Raw genomic sequence first — 25277 nt, 5'->3', positions numbered from 1 at the left:
CCATCCTTTTTGCTAAGGCATGCTCGCCTAAACCTGCCCATATTTATTCACAGTCATAAGCGTGACTTCCCACGTTGTTCTATGGCTTGCAACGCCGACAAACTATTTCGCAATCAAGCCATATGGTGCGCACCGGTGCTATGCACATTATAAATTAATACCACAGATATGAAATATTGTTAAGATAAATTCTCTATCTATTTCAATGCTTCTTGATTCCGGCAGATGTTATTTTCCGGCTCGTTGTATGCGCTTTCAAGACTTGCAGATGTGGCCTCAATGAGACATTGCGTAATTGTAAACGAGCTTATTTTTATTCTTAAGTTTAATGATATGCCAAATACGTCTTCTTTTTTATGAAAGGACCGATTTGTCTCCCGAATGTCCTTGGCAACTGCGTTGGAATTCAATTTTAATTCCAATCTTATGAAGACGTTTTTCCTTGAATTGTCTGCCCAGCCTTTTCCCAACTATATTGGCGTCGGCTTCCAGTCTTTCCGGATCCATCTGAATTCCAGTGTTTCACATGGAGCGACTGCCTGTCTGATCTTCCCAATCCAATTAGCCAGGTAACCCTATCTGGTTACTAAGAGACAAAAAGTTGAAGTAAATATGAGCTAATAGCTACACTGTCTGATCTTTACTCTCTATTCTTGCAACATTGACATCACCCATCGCACTTATTCTTCAAATTAATGTCCTACGATTAGCGTCATCATTTAGCCGACTTCCCGCTCATTTGAGCACATAAAATACTCCTCTTTACGGTCTTACAGTGAAGACAAATGAACGCTGAAAACAGACACGGGGTCGTTCTTAATGAATTAATTAAGACTTACAAAGGGCGGACAGGACTCATCAGTTCTTAGTATTAAGTACTAAGAAGTTAGTGAGAAAACTATGTGCTAATTGAGTGGGACACCGTTTTCCAATTGGATATACTTACGGCTTAATGGCTGCCAACATTTCTCTTTAGATTTTCTATTTGGTTAAGTGATTTGCGATAGTGCCGTTCGCTTACATGTCATTTGTTTGTTTTTATTCCTTCTGTCACTAATGGCGAATATATTATAACCTAAGTATCTATCCGTCAATGATTTGACATACTTTGTATGGAGCTAATTCTATGTCTATTCGCAAGACAATATTATAGAGATAGGAAAAGAAATTCACAGTAAGTCAATCATCAAAGACTGAAAGAAAGTCATAATCTCTACATAAACTATTTCAATGCTTTTCTTTGACATTACAATGTCCTGAAAGCCCACCCGGGCCTTAATAACTTCCCTGTCGCATAAGTTATATTATTATGTGATACACACCAATAGTTTTTAACTGTTGTCTCTGCATTGTCTATGTCTAAAGTGAAAAGGTTAATAATATTTGATTGTTAAAAGCCTTCTCCTTAACAGTATAGATAATCGTGGATAAAGATAATGATAATAATTCTATTTCTAACCGTAGATAATGTTCAATGTTGAGCTTATCTCAGACTTGCAAATAGTTAGAAACTTTGTATGGAATGGAAACTGGATCTTAAACTACGGTGCTCGATCAAACTTGAACGGACCTGGTTTGATGTGCTTTGGACTTCACTAGTTTAGTTTGTGTTAAAATATGAACAATTTACACTAAAATATTGTCTGGAAATGTGCGACAGCGTAAGGCGTCTATTTTACGCATATTTTATAACCACGTCCCAAGAGAATTTCTTCGGACAAAAAATAGCTTATAGAATAGTGTAGTTTTTCTACACTACTTACAGAATTTTGTAATTGTATCAGTAGTTACGGAGACTTTAGGGTGAACACACAAAAAATGGTTTTCTCTTTCTTACATTAGATAGTATCTAGAATGAACACTAAAATATTTCAATAAATATACCCCCTTACTTATAAAAACCTCTAATCACCTTCTAAGCAACATTTTAACTAATCACTACTTAAAGTAGTAAGTAGTGATTAAACGTTATTTAAGACTTGCTTAAGCAACGTTTATAAGTAAGAATTTTCTTAAACAGCCCTTAAGTATTATTATTTAATTCGCGTTTATAAGTAAGGCTGATATTACTTAGTAATTATTTCAAAATATTCATTACTTAGTAAGGAATGCAATTACTCGATAGATAATAAAATGTAATATTAGAGACGTCTATTTTGCACATATTTTACATAAATCAAAGTAATGCTATAAGTCCGCCAATATTACTCAGGAAAACAAGAAAACTCTTCAAGTAGGAAATGCCTACATACGTTTAACCGACGTATATATAAGTATACAAGTATACAATATGATATGTATTTGTAGTTGAGAGCATCATAACTCATTAGCAGCACAGTAAATGATCCGACGAGAAAGGAAGTATTCGATTACTTTCGTGGTATCATCAGCGGCTCGACTCGAGTCATTCAGAACTCGATTTGTATCTTGTATTTCCTTATTTTAATAGATATTCTATGATTTCTAAGATAAAAACTGTGTGCATGGTTTAGTTCAGTTTTCGTAGCTGTCATAATTTGTAGATTAGATTAGATTAGTATGCTTTATTGTACACCAAGAAAAAAGAAAATTTACAACACAGGACATCACAATACACGAAGAAGAGTACAAATGGCGGTCTTATCGCTAATCAGCAATTTCTTCCAGACAACCTTTGGGTGGAGTTTATCTGGAGAATAGTTTGAAAATGGGTAGTTTAGGGTGTACATATAATCCCACCCAAAACAAAAATGTGAAAGGCTGCCAAGTTCGATAATATGGGAATGCTTCGCCTATAAAAGATGTGAGATCTGAATAAGTACCAACCAAGTTCCATACACATACCTCAGTTAAAAATAGTTACTTTTTAATGATGTTACTTGGCAAGTTTTCACACACCTTGTTATAAACCTACTAAACGCAATGAATCAAGTATATAATTTTCTATTAAAACATTTTTGTTTTGGGTGGGATTTCATTTATTTTTGTAAGTTGTTTATTTTATTTTTTTTCTTATGATTAAGTCAGTTAAGGAAATGTCTCATTTATACTATCTTTCAGATTTTTGAATATGCACTATGCTTCTTACAAAGAAATGAACTAGATTAACTGAATGGAATAGATTTACCGACTGACTAACATGACATGTTATCATAATATATTATTATGTTCGTGGATCAAAGTTACACATTCGTTATTTTCAAAAGTTACTCACACTTGGCCGTTTTCAGATTTTTACTTTACTGTACAAACCTTTGTAACGAATTTCAGATCGATACGACCATTCGAAGATATATTATATAAATATAGATAAACTTAGTTCGTTTTAGTTCCTTAGGGGTATAAATTTACACCGGGTATAAATTTACACCTTCATTATTTTGAAACTGACTCACACTTGGCCATTTTCAGATTTTTCCCTCTACCTTGACATAAAGACCTACCTCCAGCCAAATTTCAAGTCAATACGACCATTGGAAGTGGTTTTTGATGTGTGAGTCAGGCAGTCAGTCAGTCAGTGAGTGTATAGTAAAAATAGCGATTTTCTGACGTCAATATCTCAACACCTACAGGTATATTACCTACCACCACCTAGGTATATTAATGTGTATTTTAGATAAGTGAGGGGGTCTTAACAGATACTAGAAATTTATTATGCGTAAATAAAATAGATTTTGAGTTATAGGGGGGTCGAATTTGGCCCGAAATGGTTCGTGTAATATAACCCACGGCCGGTGTGTCGCTTTTTTTTGCTCGAACTTGGCGGACACACTGCTGTGTGTCTAGATTGATAAATATACGATAAATACTAAAGATATAGAAAATAAATAGTCAATAAACGATAACTGATGTAATTAAAAGCTATATTTTTTTACGATTATCTCGATGAATTCAGATTTGATAACAAAGATATACTTTTAAAATAAAATGGCGCCAATTCTTACACCAAACTTTTTTTGAATTTTGAGTGTCTTTAAAATAAGAAAATATTTTTCCAATAAAACAAAATAATAACGTGTCATTTCTATTTGTTACAGGTAAACAAACAATCCTTCAATTTGCTCTCCACAACAACTCGGGTGAATTTTTATTCTAATTCACCAGTCACAGCGAACGAGCAAACAAATAATTGAATTAGCTCATTATTGAGTGCTCTTTAATTCGATTAGAACGCACAGGGAACAGGTAATATTAACTGTAACATCAAACTGATACCTTTAACCAACGACCGAGGAGGTTTATTTGACCGCATATGTAGGTACCTATAGGTTACCGACGACGTATCAATAATGCTTGGTTATAAATTCAATTTACCCGTCCGTGATCCTAAACGGAAATTCATTTAGACATGCGTCGATATGGGTCATATTTTTGCAGAACACACGGCTTTGCGTGTTCTAAAAAGCTTTTTGAACTCATAATATCGATTTAATACAAACGTTACAGAAAAATCGAAAGTGAAAAAAAAGACGGGTACTTTTCGACGAGAATTTCGCCTACTCATTATTTCTTCGAAAATAGAGCTGTCAGTTTTTCATAAACAGGTATTTTGAGGATGTATTTTCATCAACAAAACCAGGTCAGAACGCTTGAAATTTTCACCCACGTGCATCGAATTGTGCAATTGACGCTGCAATTCTCTTGGACGCACAAATCCGCAAAATTATCACGTTGAGTTATATTTGAAGCCAGAAAGAGGTCAGCCACACTTCAGCTTGATGATATCCTTCTTACAAAATGGTTGTAGGGTTACGGGATATTTTCTTAGAGATGTTTATGATTTTGAAGAGATAGAGACTGAATAAAATAAAACTTAGGATACACTATAAGTAAATCAATGACAGGCTACCATAACCTGGTTATTAAAGAGTGTACTTACAATAAAACATAAGCTTTTACCTAAGTAAACATTTATTTATGACAGATCATACGTTTCACCAGTAAAAGGACATGCAACCTCTTTGAACATCACTCACTACATAGAATACACACATTCATAATTAAAATAATATCTTCCATGTTTTGAAAATAGAACGCCAACCCTGCACGTTCCATTCATCCGAGTGAAGCATTAGCCATTCAGGAGCGTTCATTTCATCGTTCTTTCATTCCTCGGCAAAGGCTGCGTTGAAAGGATACGCTTTTCAATCTGCCATAGACGAGGAGAAAGGAGTTCGCATGAGTCTGTGGGAAAGCTGGCTTTCCTGCGACAACTGTATAATACGTATTGTTGCCTGTTAATCTGCTTTGAGGCCTTTTTAAATGTTATTTTTTGAAGTCAACTTTGAGTTATGTAGGATTGACAAAAGGCTAGAACAAAAGGGTTTATCATTTATCGTATTTTAAATATTATTAAGCACAGCACATTAAAAGTTGACACATTTTATCACATTAACACGTGGCTAGTGGCTATTAACACTTACTTATGTGTGAAAAGCGTAAACCGTCACAACAAATTATATTTACACCTTTGTAACTTAAGTATTAGTATTTTACTTATTCAATTCTTTTGCTTATACTGTCAATGTGAAACTAAATGTACATACCAGACAGTCTTAACGTTTACATCTGCATACTGACGGTAACCGTGCCAAAGTGCATTTTGCGCCCAAAAATAACTCGGTTTTCCAGTTCCAGGCCATTAATATTGACATGATGTATTGGCGTAGTAACTATTTATTAATCTGTGGTATTGGCTTCAATATTTACCTACTGTTGGTCAAACTCTAAGAACATTGAAGTAACATACAAATATCTCTTTACTTATTGTAATTTTGTTGAACATTTTCCGTTTAGCAAATAAATAATATTAAGAAGACATGCTTAAATTCAAAAATTTTTATGCACGTGGTCCGTGCAAAATGCTCTTGGAATATGTACGTAAGTTACTTTAATCATAACTCGAATTTACATTTCTAGATCGACTTAAGACTGCTTCACAAAATAAAATCATCGTTTACATAGGATACATTTTCATTTTATTTAAAAAATGAACTAAGTACCTGAATATTAAATTTAATATTTCTAAAACGAGATAATACAGAAATCAAACATCAAATATTCAAAAGAATTCCAATATTAAAATATAAAAACAAAATTCCCGCATATTCCCAACAAGGCCGCCATGTTTGTATAAACTTTTTAATAACTTCCCAAGGGTGTTGTTGCGATGACAGATGATTACGTTAATGGACCGATAAACGGAACGTATTTATTAACAATGCTATTTCTATCGTTTACCTTTTAAAAGCTTTTAGGCGCGTTATATTCGTAATTTGTTTATTTATATAGTACTTACTGTTATCTGAACATCATAATTTGAGATAAGTTATGTTTAACCATTAGGTTTTTATTTTACATGGATGTTATTGTCAGGAACGTAATGCTTAGCTGCTAATACGTACTTTATTTGTCGCTCTGCAATTAATCTCAGATTAAAATACAATACGAGTTTAATTGAAGAGGATGGACTGACATTGTGGACAAATAATACCAACATTACATGGGACTTGATCGGACATTTACAATGAAGCATCTTTTCTCTACTTATTCTTTAAAGTCAGCACAATCAAAACGCATTTCGCAAAGGTAGACAAATAAAACGCAAACATTCCAATGGAGTTCAAAGAAGGTCCTCAGACAGTCTTTCAAACTTAGAATTGAATAAACGAGTCAACCTCCTTGGACTCACAATAATCCAAAGAATTTCAATCGTCATATTTTTTATTAATACTAAAGGGACCACCTTGAACCCTATAGGGGCAGACAAACAGTCAAGTCCGAATCTATTAGATAGGTCTGTTATTCTCGTCCAATAGCCATCCGTCATCGTTAGGCTAAAGGATTTAGTTAACAAATTGTTGGCTTGTATAGCTAGCGGTCAATTTTGTCCAATTTATGCGATATAGACCACTTGTAGCCTATTGGTGCCGACAGATGGCAGGATGTGTGAGGATTAGGTGCGTTAGGTAACTGTGAATGTGTTTATGTAGTTTATTCGTTTGTTTTGTTGAGTAAAACTTTCTGTTTTCTGCAGTTTGGGAATTGGATAAATATCTAAGTTCTCCAAAAGTTTGTCAAAACATAGGTAACTTACAAACAGTAGCAGTATACGGCTTTAGGTAAAAAAAAAACGCGGAGGTGCTACGAAAATGAAGTAACTACAATGCTACGGTTTTCGTAGCATTCAACTAAAGAAAAATCTTAAGGTAGACAAAGAAAACGAAGTATGTATGTATTATCTTATTTCGGATTTAGATTTATGAGAATTATTCATAACAAATAACTCTGCAAACATTGAAAAGAAAATAAAGAAAGCAGGTACTGTGGAGGTTTTATTCCCATCTAAATGAATGCTGGGACAAAATACGTACAAAGTACTTCAGTCAAAAAAACGCAAATGACAATTGGTACTCAGGTAATCGAACTCTTAATAACATGATGATAATAAACGTTCAATGAACCCTCTTAATTAAACAATAGCCGGTTTACGTTTCGTTTAATTTAATTGCAGTTTAGCTGTGTAGCTCAATGGGTTGCGTGTGATAAGCTAAAACAGCGTTTAGAGTACCCGCATACTGCAAACTAGACAGTCGGCTGACACTTAACGCGAAATGTAGATGGTAAAATTAAAAAAAAAACTTGATTTTACTCAGTTTTTCAGCCGGTCTTCTTTTTCTTCTCACTGCCCTGATCCCAAGTCATTTGGGGTCGGTGCAATATGTACTTTTCTCCCATTTTTCTCTATCAGACGTCATAATACCATACACTCCTTCTTATTTATATCGTTTTCAGTCGGTCTGATACCAAACAAATACCTGATCTTTGTAATGTGCGTTCTTTCATCTTCATACTGATTTACGAGCCCATACAAACTATCGGCCGACTAAAAGTTTGCAGTGTTCAGGTAAGTACGTTTAAAGTTCACAAGAACGAATGAATGTGGTTGGTAGATAAAACTAAAATACTCACTTTGTGAAATGAATGTGCTGCTTTTTGAATGAACATAAAGTACTTATATTGTTTTGTTTTTTTTTTTGTAAATAGTGACATTATCGCTACTACGAGCACATGTTAACCGTTCTAGATTTCGACGAACCTTGATCGTTTAAATTCTGATTTTTATCACTGCACTAGCACTGTGTCATCGGTAGGTATGTACAGTATCTGAGATCATGCTTTTGTTAATTATGAAATTTTCAACTAATATTTAAGCTATTTTTTATCACAAGGACAAGCCGCATGGAAAGGCCTTTCCCCAATGATTAAAAAGAACGACACCGTAAAAAAGCATAATTCGAAATTCAAAAATAGAATACTTCATCGCATAACAAACCAGCCATCTATCTTCCGCGCATAGACAAACTGTCGGTATGAATAAATAAAAATAAAGAAAAGTGCACGGGTAAGCTTGGCATGCAGCCAGCGCATTTGAATGGAGGAAAATCAAAATTACCGTTACGAAGTAGGGCTAGATAAAAATAAATATTAGTTGTTTACATACAGGCGCCAAGCTTCGCTGACAGTTTGATTGGTAAACAAATAAGCATGTCACGAACGGTATTGTTAAGTTTTCCATTTTATATTCGAAAAGTTTTCTCGTTGTTTTATTGGAACAATTTTATTTTGAAGCTTGTTTCAAGACGTCAAAATAGTGTCTTAATATTTTATCTATACATTTATAAAGAATTAAATAAACGCTTTTCCTCGTGACAACGTCAGATTTTCCTATTTTCCTAACGAAGATAGAGCCGGTTTATTTAATCAGCCACAGTAGCGCCATCTGTGTACGTAAGGTCGAACTAACTCGTGTCAGTTGGCGACTTCAGCTACTGTTTCAAGATTATAGGTAGTTACGGGGTGGGAGGTAATTAGTTAGTTTTAATATATAAATTAGCTATTATAAGGAATATAATTATTATTATATCCATTCAGGAAATTTTTAGTTTCTTAACGGATGTAGGTACGTAAATTGAAGAAATAAATTAAAACTTATTGAAAAGCTATCAGCCATAAAACCTTCCTGATCTTCTTCTGTAAAAATATCGATTTCCGCAGTCCAACTTATACAGCGTTCGAATTTCAAACCAAAACTAACGTGCATTTTGACACTTATCTGTGGAAGTTAGCCGGTCTCACATAACAGTGTTGCCACACTAAACCGTTGTGGTTACCCACAGGTCGACACTAATACGTATTACGTCCAAAGTTTGGTAAAACCTCACAGCTTATTATCTGGTTATGTTTTAGGTAGGTTGCTAATCATATTACTTAGAGATTTCAGACCATCCGCTTAGTAACATGACGTATACTAAATTTTGTTTTGGTGTTAATTAGGTTAGCTACAAAGTGTTAGGCAAAAATATGACACATCTTAAGGGAAAACTACATAATGTATGTAGGTATAGTCTGACCGTTTCTTGGTGCAGTTGACAATTCTGTCAGTCAGTACAAAAATGCTAAACTCCTTTGAAAATTGACAGCTGTGAATTGAAAATTCGATATCCAGACCCGTGAACAGTACACATTAGATATAAGCACACAGGCCCGCCGCTAGCTGTTAGATCGCCCGCGTGCAAAACTGATTATGCCGCCCTACGACTACATATTATACTGGGTTTTGTCAAAAAAAGAAAAAATCGTTAAGATTATGAAATATGTATTTTAATTAGGTACAATAATTATATTTGTTTACTGAAGTGTAAAACTAAGCCACATAATCATTACAAAAACTGAACTCTTCTGTGTAGTGCGCCTGGTGCGAAGAAGAGAGAAGCAATCGGAAATAAGCGCGAGCGAAGCGAGCGCGAAAATTTTTTGGAGCCAAAGGTGTATCTAGCTAATGTCCATAAATGAGTTTATGTAGCGCCCTTGTGCAATCAAGCAAGGTACCAACATATGTATATCAAAGTGCTTAGAACCGATTATGGGTACCTAACTCAAACGAAATAAACATCTATAACAATATTTAAATTCAGTAAAATATATTCTTTATGGTTTTTGGTGGGTTTCCCGTTGAAAAAGTCAACGCATAAGACACATTTTATAAGTAGGTAAGGGAGCGCGAGCGAAGCGAGCGCGAAAATTTTTCGGTGTAAGGTCACAAAACAAATAAAAACCACTATAAAGTAACAAAGCAAAATCAAATAGTAAGATATGTACAGAAATGAAGCGCCTATGTATACGGAGCCGCGAGCGAAGAGAGCTCGATTTTTTTCTTAAAGTTTTCATGAAGTAAACATGTCATAAAAAGCCAAAGTGAACAAAAAGCCATAACGGACGTGCGCGAAAAATGTTTTTTCGGAATATAATTATACAAAGATTATTTGTGATACTTGTCTGACATGGAGCCGCGAGCGTAGCGAGCGCGATATTTTTTGGGGATGCAAAGGGTAAACCCGTCAAAATTGACAGGACACGAACAAAGCGAAAGCGAAGGCGGCTTTTTATGAAATTTTATTGCTAATGTAATCATATTTTTATTACCTAATTATGGTTTAATTTTGCCGCCCCCTAAATCGTGCCGCCCGGGGCATTCCCCCCCCCCCCCCCCCCCGCCTCATGCTACGCTACTGGTTGATCTTAAATCTTAAATCTTAAATGATCTTTCAACAGATGCAACTGAAACCGGCAGTGTAAGTTATATTCTTAGCGCTATTGCTGTATTCGGAAATATTGAAATCAAATAATTGGTAAAAAGATATGTATTTTTTAAATATAACGTGATAAGTCGCTCGATTTGCCGCCCCCTAGGATGTGCCGCCCGCGTGCGGTGCACGCCTTGCACGCCCGCTTACGGCGGGCCTGTAAGCACACCTACACAACAAGTTACTTAAGAATTAGGTAAATAAATATTTAGGTAATCAACATTAAGACCTCTTTACCAAACATCCTTGACTTTTAAAAATCAATCATCCAAGCATTAATAGGTACAGCTTAACCTATCGGAATTTAATTTACAGCAGGACTGTCCCCGAAATAAGGGAGATAGCTATAAAGGGAAATCTAGTGCCCTCTTAAGGGTTAATTGCAATATTCGCCATTCTTACCCTTCCCGCACACTGCAGACTTTTTAGTCGGCCGACAGTTTGATTCGGCACTTGATAAGTAGGTATAGAAATTAATGGTAGAACGCATACAACAACGATATTGTATTTGGCCGGGTTACTTTGATTGAATTCAGGATTTTCTTGAAAAAATATATATTTTCCACCCATGGGCCGGGCCAACTAAAAAGTCTGCAGTATGTTCTCTCTTACCCTTAAACCCTTGACCTTCAATTCCTTTTATAACGTTTTTCCAATAAGTAACCCCTTTTCACTTACGTTGTGGCCACTCGAACATAAGGTCACAGTATTTTCGGAAAAAAAATTTCGAACGAAGTAGTTGATAAATTGTCTCAGAAATTCTACTAAAGACGATTAAGTTAAAGGTAATATTGACAATTGTAAAACAAAATAGAATTTTTAAAGACACACCGCCTTACCACAAAAACTTTTAAACGTCAGTTTATGCCTTGTCTAAAAAAGTGTCAAATTATGACGTTGACATATGGTTCATTTTGCAGCCAAAATTTTTTTAGACAAGTGTAAAACAGGGTTTAAAGTTTTTGTAGTAAGGCCAACATAATTTATTACTTACAGACTTTATTATAGGCTTTTTATTCTGTAATCAATTGTTTTCTTGAATTTGTTAACCGGAGAGATTTCATTAGAACTATTTATGTAGGTAATAGGTACGTTAGATATTGTGTTGAACATGCAAAGTACGTAAAACTTTTTGTAACTTATGCGTGCATGAAGTTTTATTATGAGTTTGTCAATTTAGTCGCATGCGTGCGTAACGATTTCATCGTCAATCGTAAATCATTTCTGTTAATTAATTCATTATTTCGGTTAATAGGTAAAATCACTTTAACGCGTCAATATTTTAAACTAGATGAGGCCGGTGTTTATAAATGATAAATACATACTTTAAGAAGCCGACCGGACCCGACCGGTGGATGATGATACTTTAAGAAGAATCACTGAAACAAACGCAAGGGTCACGGTCTCTTTTTAATGTTCAGGCAATATTGTATATAGGTACTTACGACGAAATGTGGATGAATGTGTTTAAGGATTTTGTACCTACAACTTCTTGTACATAAAATCCTTGTGCAATAATTCACTTAAAGGCTTAAGTGAGTTATCACAATTTGTTGCATTACCTCGCCCAGTAAATTGGCAGTCCTTTTCGCACAGAAATGCTCGTAGCGCTTCCGTTTGGTTAAATGCTCTAAGCTACAAATGCATAAGGCATAAAGCAATCCTGCAACCTCAGAATCATATAGGGAGCTAAATGCAATATGGCGGCAATTAAATACGAAATACGTTCCTCTCTGCACAAACGTTCTTTGATGTATCTTCATAGGTTCAGCCACAATACGGTACTGCTTATAAAGGATTGCTCAGATAATGGTTCCGTTATATGGAAATATAGGAAACGGAATATTTTAGAATTTATCATTGTAATATATGCTTAGCGAAAACGGTGGAAAATTCTGTCGTCGCTATCTCTGGTTTGTTGCTATTGAGAAAAACTTGATACAAATAAGTATCTATAAGTTGGGATTTCCTTTTCTGTTTAATTGAAAAGCTTAAAAAAAACTATTCTTTTTGCACATTACTACTAGGAGGCTTGTTAATCCCTTCGACTCAGCTTACAATGCTTGCGTCTGTTAATACTTATCAACGATAATCCGTTTACAGAGAAAATCTTATTTATTTAAATCTCTCTTTTACAGCAAATCTGTATACTTTCATCTTGTTTCATATTCCTTTAAAAGATAATTTAATATGTGCAGCTTTCAGTAGAACGGTTTGAGATAAGTCTCAGACTGACGTCATCTTAGCTGGGAGCCGAGCTTGTTTTCAGATAGTCTAGTTTATTCAGCACTTTCCTTTAGCTGAACATCTATGTAAGTGAGTGAACGAAAATAAATAAACAATGTATAGATTTAAATCGTTGACAATTGGAAAAAAGAATTCGAATTTCAAACTTGAATTTGTAGTCTTTGCGTGTTTTTTTTTTATAAAGTGGCCAGCTCTGAGTAATTTTTTGTGTTGTATGTGGTGATGGTTCAATAATCAATTCAGTTAGAGTTATTTTAGTTCAAAATAATATCAAGAAGTAAAAGAGATAATATATGTTAATGTTTTTGTAAATTCTACTAATCTACACACCCACATCCACTCTGCTCCGTACAAGCTATCGAAACAACAATTCCCCGGAAAAGAAAACGCACCAGAACAAAATCCCATTTGACAGTCGCAATTTATCTTCATTTATACGACACGGGCCGTCGCGTCGTGATTAGCAACAGCGCCCTCGAGATCTCGAGACAAATCTCGATTCCCTGAGCAATTTCTTCACTAATCCGATATCTGTCTGAACCTGACCTAAATTTTCTTTTCATACGGAGACGCTAATGTGACGAGGTGCGAGCAATGCCAATTAGGAGCCACAGTCTACCTATTAGCGGGAGGAACACGTAAATGTACTGTCATTATCACGCGTTCGCTGTACGATATGTTGCTACTCTATGTATGTAGGTACATTCATGGAAATTGCCACAGATTATCTTGAGGTTATGCATTTAAATCAGCCAGTCATATAATCAGTTCGCTGGCTATTGTGCGGTTTGAATTGGGTAGTGTTCGAATTTGAACTTGACATTCGTATTTCGAATTTTATTTTTCACCGCATTTGGGAATCTTACCAATCATTGGCTGTCTTTCAGCACAAAGTTTATTTTTTGTCAGTGAAAGGATAAGTATAATGCTGAGTCAGCTTCTTTATTCTTCTTTAAAAATTAAAACACTTTCCTCGAAAAGAAAACATTTATTTTAGCAAGTTTCCAACATAAAAACGTATGCTGTGGTTAATTCTGTACTGGAATGATTAATAACGCAACTAATTATTACGTAAACACAAATTGGAGCACCCTTACGCGTGTATGCTAATTTTGAAACACAATAAATGCCCTATTACCGGTATTAATAATAACGATAACAAAACACCCTCGAGTATTTAGAATTTAGAGCATTAATGTGTAAATAGCATGTCACGAACATTATTATTTATATAAGCAAATTCATTTATTCGATTCGACCTCCGCGGTTCGGGAACTCTTTTGGTTGCGTTATCAAGAAGGCCATCCATATTGCCTATTATTCTATTTTCAAAAATTGTGTCTGTGACGCATTGTTATTCGAAATTCAAACTGGCATACCGAACTGGCTGTTTGCACGGGCTTGAAATAACCCCTTTTAAAATTTAAACTGTCATTTGTTACTTAAATGATCGTATTTTTGTCATTGAAGCGTCTTCGTTATAATGGTAAAATAATTATGGCAATCAATCACCTTGAAGTACATAGTTTAAAAATAGCATTTCAATGCATTCATCCTGCACATCATCATCATCAAGTGAAGGAAACAATTTGCTACCTTCCTTCATGGAGACTTAGATAAGACATTCCTGACACTAAAGATCTAATGGGCCATATCCATGCTCTCTGACTGAAACATCCTTCAAATCCCTGATTGCTGGCGTACTTAGATACATAGAATACATACCTCCTTTTACATTCGTCGTAACTCTTCAGAGACGCGAAATATTGTCCCATTTGTAACCTGTACTCACATGAGGACGTTCCCTGTCCTCAAATTGGGTCACGGTTTCGTCTCCCCACGTTTCATGGGCAATATTAAAGTTGTGCAAATTCAGGCATGTTTCATGAGGTATGTTATTGCGTACAAAAAGTTCGGGTATGTTGTAAAATGTGTGCGTGACTACAATTAATATGAAAGCTTGAACAATCGATTATTTAGTAAATATTTTTTGGTGTCTCTACGTAATGATGTCATTGTACGAATGCTTAGTGTACTCGTGGGTAAATAGTTACGTAAACGATACAAGTTCTGTCTAATTCTATATAGTTTAATACTCATAAAACAGCTGAAATAATTGAAAAAATAAATTGAGTAATTCCTCGTTGCTATTAATATCAATGAAGACTAATCAACAATAAAGTCGAGTGACAAGTGACAGCGGTAACTAGGACCAACCTGTCACGCCGTGCCACACCCACATCCAAACAAATCCACTTCATCGAACTTCGAACAAGTGCATGTCAGCTGTTCAGCCTCCCCGAGCCTATCGACAAGGAACACGTCCATCGCCCCTTCTCAATCAGATAACACAAACAAATAACCCCCGACCCAGCAATGGATCACAACAATCCAAAATTCTAACAACTTTCATGAAAGTCATGCTTACTATAAACATTTTCATCTGAGTAAGCGAAACTCGAATAGAGCAAAGAAGAAATGTGTCATCGTAACAAAAATGATTGTTGAAGCCACTAGAATCTGATAGTAAGGGTGTGTGAACGGAGCATGCGCGCTGGCCAAGGACACGCGCCGCGCCTCAGTCTGGCGGGAGGCAGCGCCGCGGCCGCCTGCCCTCTCGGACACCACCTCCATGTCCCACGATGCGGAGTGCCGCAGTGGCCGACGCGTAAGTCCGACCCGAACACCGCATGCCAGACCCAGCCCGAGACCCGGCACCGGCCCGCAGAGCGACCTTAAGCTCGGAAGCCCCGCGGTCGCTCCGATTCAGTCTTGTAATTGGATTTTGTCGTTCGATAAGCAACGTTATTCTGATTTGATTGGCGAACGCTTTCCGCTTCGATATTGCAGCTTGCTTCTTTCACTTCCCCGAGAGACTCTCGTAGCTTTAAGTGTAGCCGCTTTATATGTATCGGAACAATTTAGTTTGATATCTAATGTGATATGACGACTTACGTAACTTAGTATTACGGAGTCACTGGTGCATCACGATGCGATTATAAGATCGCACACGAGTGTAGAGTTGAGCGGGCACTGGATGTGAGTGCAACACTTAGTGGACATGACTTGCTGGGAGAGCGTAGGACTGCTGGGGCCATGTGCGCTCCTCGCCTCGTCAGACGTCAGGGTGAGTTCGTACCCCACCGAAATCATTGTCGCCTAATGTTCCTCTTCCGGGATTAATATATCCGATCTGTCCATTGTAAAGCCAACATCCTTTAACAAAAGTCCCGTATCAAAAGCTCAACTGACCCTTGAAATTGTTGTAGATGTAATTTTCTAATTCAATGAATCCCTTCGTTTACAAAAGTTGTTGATGTCGATGTCGATGTTGTACGAATTTAATAAAAGGTCACTGAGATTTTTAATCCTTTACGTAGGAAACAAATGTTTTTGTTTGCTTTTGTATTAACAAGTGTGATTAACTAATTAGGGATTTGTTTTGAAAAATAATGGGTTTTTAATAATGACTTTCTTAACGAGTTTGTGTAAAAGTTCCAGTTACGTTAGAACTCGCGCCTTGTGAAGTGTTCAGTGAAAATGGTGTCAATAGTGCTTTTAACAACAGAAGAAGTTCTTCAAAGAAATGGATATTGGTCCTGTCTGGATACTGTATGGATTACAGAAGAGTTAGAACCTTTTGAAGAAGTTAAACCAGAACATTTGTACATAAAACCGTTGTCAAGGGACTACTATTACGCAAAATATCCTGAAATACCGCGAAGTGAATCGGAAGATGAACATTCATTGACTTTGAGCGGATTTCAAAGTAAACATTCCGAGTGGAAATCTAAGGTCTGCCTGAAGAGATTTGATGCGCAACGACGTAATTCAAGACAATCGTATTTAAGTTTTAATGAAGTTAAAGCTAGAAACAGCGCTTCTTTCAATAAGGAAACTAGAAGAGCTACTTCTTGGTCAGAACAACATTGTAGTGATATTGTACCATCCACTACAAGGCACAATGCAAATACAGAATCAATACCTTCAATAAATAATGATGAAAAAGTGAGAGATTTTTTAAACCGTTTGTTAGAAAGTGTGCCTCCGCCACCAATAGAGGACTTACAAGATTCATCAGACGACATAAATGCTTGTTCAATCGTAGAACCACCAAAAGAATTGGTTGCATTTGATGAGATTGAAATACCCGGATATGCAGATTTTGAAAATGATAAAATTCTACAAACTGAGCGCGGACACAGCTTATTACCGGCCACTTCAACGCTGAAGAAATCTCAGCGGAGAGTCAGCTTTAATTTAAATACATCTAGAACTGAATTCGAAAGTAATGAGTCGTGGTACGATTCTATCTACGGAATATCTGATTTGATGCTGTCGGCTTCAGGAGAAAATATAATTAGAGATTCGGATTCTTTTAATGCCAGCCTTAATACTGGTGATCAAGATAATTTTCCGTCTTGGTCAGAAATACTGATGGAATGTGAAGTAAATGATAGTATTGTGAGAAGCCAAGATTCTACTGAAGAGGTCATCAGTAAATCTCATTGTGTTGATGCTCAGATAACGGATTTGGGATCTGGCGATATCAGTGATGAAGAGACATGCTATGCAAGATTTGCCATTTACAAAATACATCAAACAATGAAGATTCAAGGACCTATGATGGATTCGTCGCCAATGAAGGATTTAAGTGAAGATGATTGTAATCTTACTGATAAAAAGCCAAAAGATCCTTCCTTTTTCGGAGCAGTGTATCGTTTAGCTCCCAATTCATTTGAAGATATTGAAGAATTGGTAAATAATAGAGCGTCAAGTACGTGAACCCTATAGTAATGATCATTTTGTATTTAAACTAAATAAAGATTATGTTTAAGTAGTCGTTCTTTTCAATTTTGAATCCTATTTTTATACTCATAGATGTTACTGGTGCCTTTGTGAAGACTGCGCTTTTTAAATAGAACTTATTTTCTTAGTACCGTTGTAATAACAAACTGTAGATACGTGACCAGATTTGTGATATCATTTAATTTGTTACAGCCTCCAGAGAACGAACTACAGAAGAATTCAGATCGCGTGCTTTCTGAGCACGAATTGCGAGTCCAGAGATCGTTGCAGAAGCTCAATGTTCCGGAATGGTGAGTGTGAAACTAACGTATCATATCTTCTGACATATAGGCCAGACCGCTGTAGGTTATCGAAAGGCCAATCAACATCCAGCCGAGCTATGTAGGGTAATGACAAATATAACCTGCACTTTGATTTTATACTAGATTAGTCACGGCTTTCTAACGGCCTATAATTACTTACAGTATTTATTTAATAGTAAAATATGTTCCGTGTGTTTGCGTTGCATAAAGGGTTAGGTAACTATTACATCCTTACGATGTTACGAATAATAACAAAGCATATTAAAGTTAGAGTAATATTTTTCTTCCTAGATATATCTTGTGACATGAGCATTAGAGCAGGCACGTTTCGCTTCACTAGCAATCATGTCAAGGCTTTAAGAAAGGCGTTCGATGGATTATAGCACGACTCTATCCGGACTACTTTTACAAAGTTCCGACATATGTTCTTAAACTTTTATAGAGTACTTGAGATTTATAGATAAGGTATTAAAGGAATAGCATTCTATTAGGAATAGAATGAATTAGCAATCGAATCTGAGTCATGTTCTGTTAATTATGCTGCAAGGTTCTTGTTTAGGTCCAATCACTTATAAGTGACAAAAACTTGGGTTTTTCTAATTGTTTTGTCACTATGCTCAACATGGTTAATTTGTTTTAAATAAGATACTCATAATTTTTAAAACTTGTTAAACCAGTGCTAAGTTTAAATTACAATTTTGATACACCGTTTATTTTCACGAGCCATTCTCATAATCTCTCGTGTTATAAAAGGTGTTCATACACGATAATGGCCAGGTTTCATGCTTAATTCTCATAACTGTCTCCCAGGCTCACGATAATGAACAGCTGGTCGGTCTTTATTGTAATTAACGATGCCCTAATTGCATCTCGTCTCGATAGACTACAAGTGACCTAAGCTAACCTTTCATACTTTATGCTTTATAGGCATTAACTACTATGCTTACTTCCTGATCCTTGCTTAATTTTGCCGATGATAAAGGATGATTTTTTAGACCCTCACTGTAATACAACTGAACCGATTGTGATAAAAATGGATATTGAGATATCTACTTTTTGTCTGGATGTACAAAATAGTTCCCTCGGGATGCAGTTGAAACCGCAGGAAACAGTTACTTATCTACACTGCTCTGTAGAGGTATATTTAGTGAAGTTTCACAGGCTAGGGTTCGTCCAACGAATTTCTCATCAAAATCAGCAACTTCTTTTGTACTTATATCAGTCTGAATCATGTCTTCAGGCGAATACATTATGAACAAGACTTTACACGAGAAAATTAGCTAGGACTCTAAAAAACGAGCATCTTGTCTCCGTGTCGCGACGTCAGTTTAGTTGATTGCGAGTCTCTTACGTTACCACAGTCTTTTACGTTGCCACTGGAAAAACGGCCTTTTCTTCACAGTTATTGACCTCAAAAATACACGTAAAATGTTCACGTATTTTTGGATTATACATGTTAGAATATTTATCTATCCTGATTTGTGTCTGTAATGGCTAAGTTGTCTTTATTGCGTCTACGACTGAAGTATACGCAAGTTTCTGTTCAGACTGATAAATATGAAGTAACTTATTCAATCTTCCAGTGCATCTAACCTGTTTTGTAGTATTTTATTTAATAGATCAATAACATTTTGTTGTCGCATTTAAGTCACGTGAATTTATGTTTAATGTTTTTCTCTCATTTGCTTAGCTGAGCATTATCACCGTTTGGTTTCCGACAATTAATAATGTGGTAATTAACCTATTGACTCCGTTACTTAATTCAAAGGTTTTAATTGATCATCTAGAAACGTGTTTTGTTTATTAGCTAATTAACTTTGTAACTTATCTTTGCTTAGTCACAAATCCTGTTATGCATTTTCTCGAAGATTCCGATACATCGGTATATACGTAAATCTTTGAGAGAAATATAAAATGTTCAAATGGTCGACAATTTGTAGGGATTCTACCGATATTGATACATTTAGGATTTCGTTCGAGAGGAAATCAGATTTCCTTGCATTGATTACCTGCCTTTCTTACTCGAATATCTTCATACCTGGCATAAGCTTTATGTATAAGTAGGTACGTTTCGGTGATCAGTTTAGGAATGTATTCAGGACTATATCAATATCTGAGCAAAAAGCTGGCAGATGAATCTTGACTGAAATAAATCCGAAAACAAGGTGGCTAGGTCAGCAGGACTCTTATTAGAGACCTGATTAGAGGTCCTGTGATATTATCTTAATAATTCTTAATGCAGCGAGCAGGAAATGGCCATCTTCCATGTGCAAACACCTACATCGCGTAATGGCAATTACAAAAGCTGATAATGATGAAAATCGGTCTTCCTTTACAAAACTTACCATATACACACTAACGATATTTAAATCTTTATTAAATTCTCCAAAATTTCCAGGTACAAAAACGCACCCGCGCCCCGAGAGGGTTTCCTTCTCCGCAAGAGATTGTCTGACGCGTCAGCTTCGGCCGCCCGCTGGAGTGGCCTCAACTCGAAGACCACGTCGCTGGGCAGCCTGGGAGGCAACCAGCAGCCGCCACCGCCACAACTGTCCCCACACACCACCAGCTTCGGCCGATGGTCTACTAGCCGGCTTAATTCTAACCAAGTGAGTGATTTTTGGGATATCAGGCTGTTTTTTGTCCTGTTTATTTATTTGTTACATTTAAGTGACTGAAGTACAAAATATTCATTGTTTGAATCTTGAAGTGTCAAGTAAGCGCCTGCTGGCATCAATCAGAATATCACCTTTGCAATGTCTCATATTTTTATCTGTATACTTACTTCACTAAGTTTCATTTAATCTAGAGGCCGTCTATTTCTTCATATCAGAACAATATTCCTAGAAGTTCTTTCTATCAATAAGTTATGGTCACGCTTTTTCAATTACGTTTTGAAATTGCCTTCTAAAAAACTAAAGCCTAGCATCGTTGTAATTGTTTTCGAGTTCATTCAACCCTATCTAGCGTAGGCAATCTAATTCTTAGACATTACATTCCTTCGAAGCGTCAGCTAGGCACCTTCATACGGCTTCTCTCGTCACTTCCTTCGTAACGGTTCATTCACCGATTTATTCTTGTTATGTAAAATACTCTATTGTGCTTCTAGTTGATTGTGTTGTTAGAATTTTTAATGGTGTACGGCCAATCGACCGTAAAATGACCAGTTCTTAATGTTTGAGGAAAAATTTAGAGGTAATGAACCGTGAAGGCACTTCCTTGCTGAAACTACTGATTTATTGCCGGTTAATTTGATTGAGATACTGGTTTATCTTCATTAGGATCACGTTCAATTAAGCTATCGATGTTACGAGCTTCGTGATCAATGATACTGCTTTATACTTAATCACAATAGGGTAACTACTATCTCTATTGTACCAGTACCCCTTCAGCTAAGTTTCATTAAGTAGAACCATAAATTCTCAACTTCATTATGATAACTCCTTGGTACTTTACAGACGTCACCGTGCTCCTCAACCCGCAGCAGCATCAGAGGCACCAGTCCTTTATGTTCACCCTCAGCGAGGTCCTCGTTCAGTGCGCGTCAGCCCTACCTCGGCTGGAGGAGTCAGGAGCGACTGAACAGCACGCCGAGAACGCCACATGAGAGGTAAGGGAAACTTGACAGTACTGGAGGAATCTCTCGATATTCATACATCAAAGAATTGAAGAATTATAGTGGCATTGACCATTTCTGTTGAAAACAGACAACTGGGATAGATGTGTTCTCAATAGAGACTTTTACTTATCAGAAGTAACAACTGCTGTTTGCAATAAATAAAAGTACATTTGGCGTACGTAAGAGAAGGCCTATATCTAACTCATCACAATAAGCAAAATAAGACCATCCTTTTGTCGGAAGTATAAGATATTTATTCCAAATAACTTCTTTGTTGGCTTACAAAAACAGGGCCTTATGTCTGTGATAATTTGTGGAGAAATTAGGCGCTTAATTGTGCAATTAATCAGCTAATTAAGGGAATATAAACAGAAGAGTTCGTTGTCTGGCATTTATTAAGGAGGAAAACAGTGCTACACCTATCTTTGGCAAGATCTGGCAATTTTGAAATATTCACAGTCAGGCCAAGTTTCTTTCCCAAGAGTCTGTTTTACTTTCACAACGGCGTATTTTGTCTTCGCTGGCCAAATCCAGGGTCCATTCAAGTGAAATATTTTTTGAATATGTTATGAACATGAATTTTCAGTTCTTTTGTGTAATTTTCCAGGCTAGCATCATCACTACTTCAGTCGACACCAAAATCAGAGGCGTCAGAAGCGTCGAAAGCGTCAGAAGAGATCCAAACATCGATCAAGGAAGTGACGTCCGCGATAGTGCACTACGTGTCAGGATTGGAGCCAGCGAATGGTGACATCGATAGACAACCTTCTCCGAGGTCCAGTCAGAAGCTGTACTGGCTGGAGAGCTCCTTTGTTGGTAAGTCTATTCGAATTTCGAAATATGGTGTACTCATTTCTTCGTACGGGAAAATGGAGTGGAATGGGAAAAACGCTGATGATAATTTGTAATCTATGCTCCAAGACTGAAAGAATTGGTTAGAATTACAAGTTTCAAATCGCTTGGTTTTTTTCACTCCAAAAGTAAAAGAATAAACCAAGAGTTCTATGCAAAGGCTTCCTCCATTAGCAAATTGAAGTGCAAGGAATCCATTTATTTATAAGTTCATGTCTACGTTCTGTGCCAACTTGCCTTTCGTGAGCAATTTCACTTAAATGCAAAAAATACGATGTCTACCCCCGTTTTTGTCAAACATTACTTTTAAAAACCTTCAGTTTAAACATTGGCAATGACTGTCTAATGTCATTATAATAGATCAAGTTATCTTGACATTTAGCTTTTCAATCACGACTTGAACAAACTCCATTATTGATTTTCTGATTATGATCAACTCTGGCGGTATGGACCTTTTATTCTCTAATAACTGTTACATTTATAAATATGCTTAAGCGCTTTTATTGGTGTGACCTTCTGTCACGCAGCACGCAGCAACAAAGCGACAATATTTTGTATATTGTTCCTTAAATACATGTGTAACAATTCTAATGGATATGACAAAAGTCTGACCCGTAATTTGCTTCCTCCGACTTCTTTTCCGGGTAGTATCTTCTATCGTCTTTGAATGTTTTGTGCTCATTTTCGAATGTTGGTCTTCCAGGAACGAAGCCGCTAGATTCCCCGCAGACGCCGCTGGTGGTGTCGGAGTCTTTGTCGACACCTCGGCCGCCGTCCTCGCTGCGATTGGAGCACCGCGCCGCGCCCGGTGAGCGAGCGTGACCACCTCCACCAAACACACTGCAGGTTCCCCACAAACACCACACATTCCCTTAAAAGTACCATCCTATAGTAAAAAATATCGCCCCCAACGACATTCGACCGACGAACGCAACGCATGGTTTTCACATGCCCAAACTTCACAATTTTAACCAAATTTTGATAGTTGCGAAAAATCATGAAATTTGCATTTATATGTTTTATCAAACCGAACCTGCAGTGTCCACTTTATTAATTTTTATGTTACGTTTAATACTCTGTGCGTTAATTTTTGTGCTGTTCTGTGTATTTAGTTATTTGTGAAATGAAATTCTTCAGTCCATGTGTACTGAAGGATTCCATTTTGTGAAAACCTATGTGTAATAGAGCTTTATAGACTGTGTGTAAGACTCAGGACCATTATTATATCATATTATTAATTATTATTTGTGTCAATTATGCACTATTTTTGGACTCCCGATAAATATGTCGTGTAAAAATGTTTTTAAGTTTTTGCATTGTGGAATAAGCACTGGCTTGTAGACGCTTACCTTTTCATTTATGTGTTTGTCACACGCAGCTTTGTATTTAATTTGAACTTGGCGGTGAGTCGATCTATGAGTTTTTTCAATGTTGCAGCTTACCAATATAATATGTATGGTATGACAATCCGCCAAGTATATCGTCAACATAAAAATTATAAAAGGTACATTATTATAATGCAATGTTTACTTTTGATGCATTTCTGTTAAGAAGTTTCATTCTTATTAATTTTATTATCATTGTTACGGAAATATACTTTCCATCAATAATTCTGGTACCTAAATCAAATATATGATTATAAAATGAAATAGTCATAGTTAAGAATTTATTTTTGTTTTATAGATATTGCCATAATTATAATTTCAATAGTAATCTGACTCGAACCAGTAATATCTTTAGTAATAATTACGTCCGATGTACAGATTAAATTATTATTGTTTGAGTGTTTATTTTAATGAAAATCTCTAGTAATTAGTTTAATTGCTAGTTAATATAAATAGTTTTGTAAATAAAATATTATGTTGCTATGTTTTATTTTAGGTGCTAAATCAGTTCTACCTGCTTCCAACATTTCAGTTCTAAATTCGTAAATACAGGCTTTAATAAATGTCACAAAATATTTGAATAGCGTAAAAAATTATGTTGTTCACATAATATTTTATAAATATTTTTTTAAATATTACCAACAGTTATCAGAACCATAATGTGGTGTGGTGGTGAGAAGTGACGATATTAGTCTGAAATCCACAAAATTTCAAGTTCCTTCTACTTAAATCACCTCGTAATTTATGTTGGGGCAAAGCTCCTAAGTAAATTATACAGGTTCTGATTAGGTTAGAAAAATTAACAAATAATTTTTGCGTTCAAAATTCGCTCAGCCGAACTACGAAGCGTCACGAGTCACGAACTAGACGACTTAATGTTATAAAAGAAAAAAAATGTCTATGACATATTGTAATGGCCGCCTAGATTTTATAACATTGAAATGGCGCCAAATATCAAGTACCTAACTTTTATATTAACAGCAGCTCTCTACAATATAATAAATTCCAAATAATGAGTACCTAAAAGAAAATGTAATATCAATACGTAGTTTTAGGGTATAATATTTGTATGTTAGAATCTCGGTACCTTGTTCATGTTATAAGAAGGCAAAATATTGTCTTTATTATCATTTCAATATTGTACTTTTAGTTACGTTTTAATCATAATGATTATTGAATATATTCATTTTTATTTTATATGTTTTGTTTTATTTTTTATTTTTGTGTATGTGAATTCAGTTATTTTATTATTGCTTTAAGAGAAAGTCAAGCGACAATTAGTGGCAATTACACAGCTTTACGTGACTAATTATTAAATTATACTGCACTTTTATTTTTTACATTTTTATTTTGCTTTTGCTACTCGACAATACATAGACAAAATTAAAAAAGGCCGTTAGTCTCCAATCAGGCCATAGATAAATCACATATATCTTAG

The 25277-nt window shown here is 35.9% G+C and overlaps 1 protein-coding gene across 1 annotated transcript in view; it reads left to right on the top strand.

Annotated features, from left to right (window-relative positions):
- LOC124641613 (serine/arginine repetitive matrix protein 2) overlaps positions 1-25277 on the top strand; it is a 107786-nt gene that overhangs the window by 77829 nt on the left and 4680 nt on the right. The window contains exons 4-8 of the mRNA XM_047179768.1: positions 17874-17971; positions 20382-20592; positions 21442-21593; positions 22210-22418; positions 23158-23262. Of these exons, the coding sequence (XP_047035724.1) occupies positions 17874-17971; positions 20382-20592; positions 21442-21593; positions 22210-22418; positions 23158-23262 (775 nt within the window). The remainder of the gene's footprint in view (positions 1-17873; positions 17972-20381; positions 20593-21441; positions 21594-22209; positions 22419-23157; positions 23263-25277) is intronic.

Source organism: Helicoverpa zea, chromosome 2, assembly GCF_022581195.2.
Source record: "Helicoverpa zea isolate HzStark_Cry1AcR chromosome 2, ilHelZeax1.1, whole genome shotgun sequence".
NCBI lineage: Eukaryota > Metazoa > Arthropoda > Insecta > Lepidoptera > Noctuidae > Helicoverpa > Helicoverpa zea.
The sequence above is the reverse complement of the archived record's forward strand: the minus strand, read 5'-3'. Positions and strand labels throughout refer to the sequence as shown.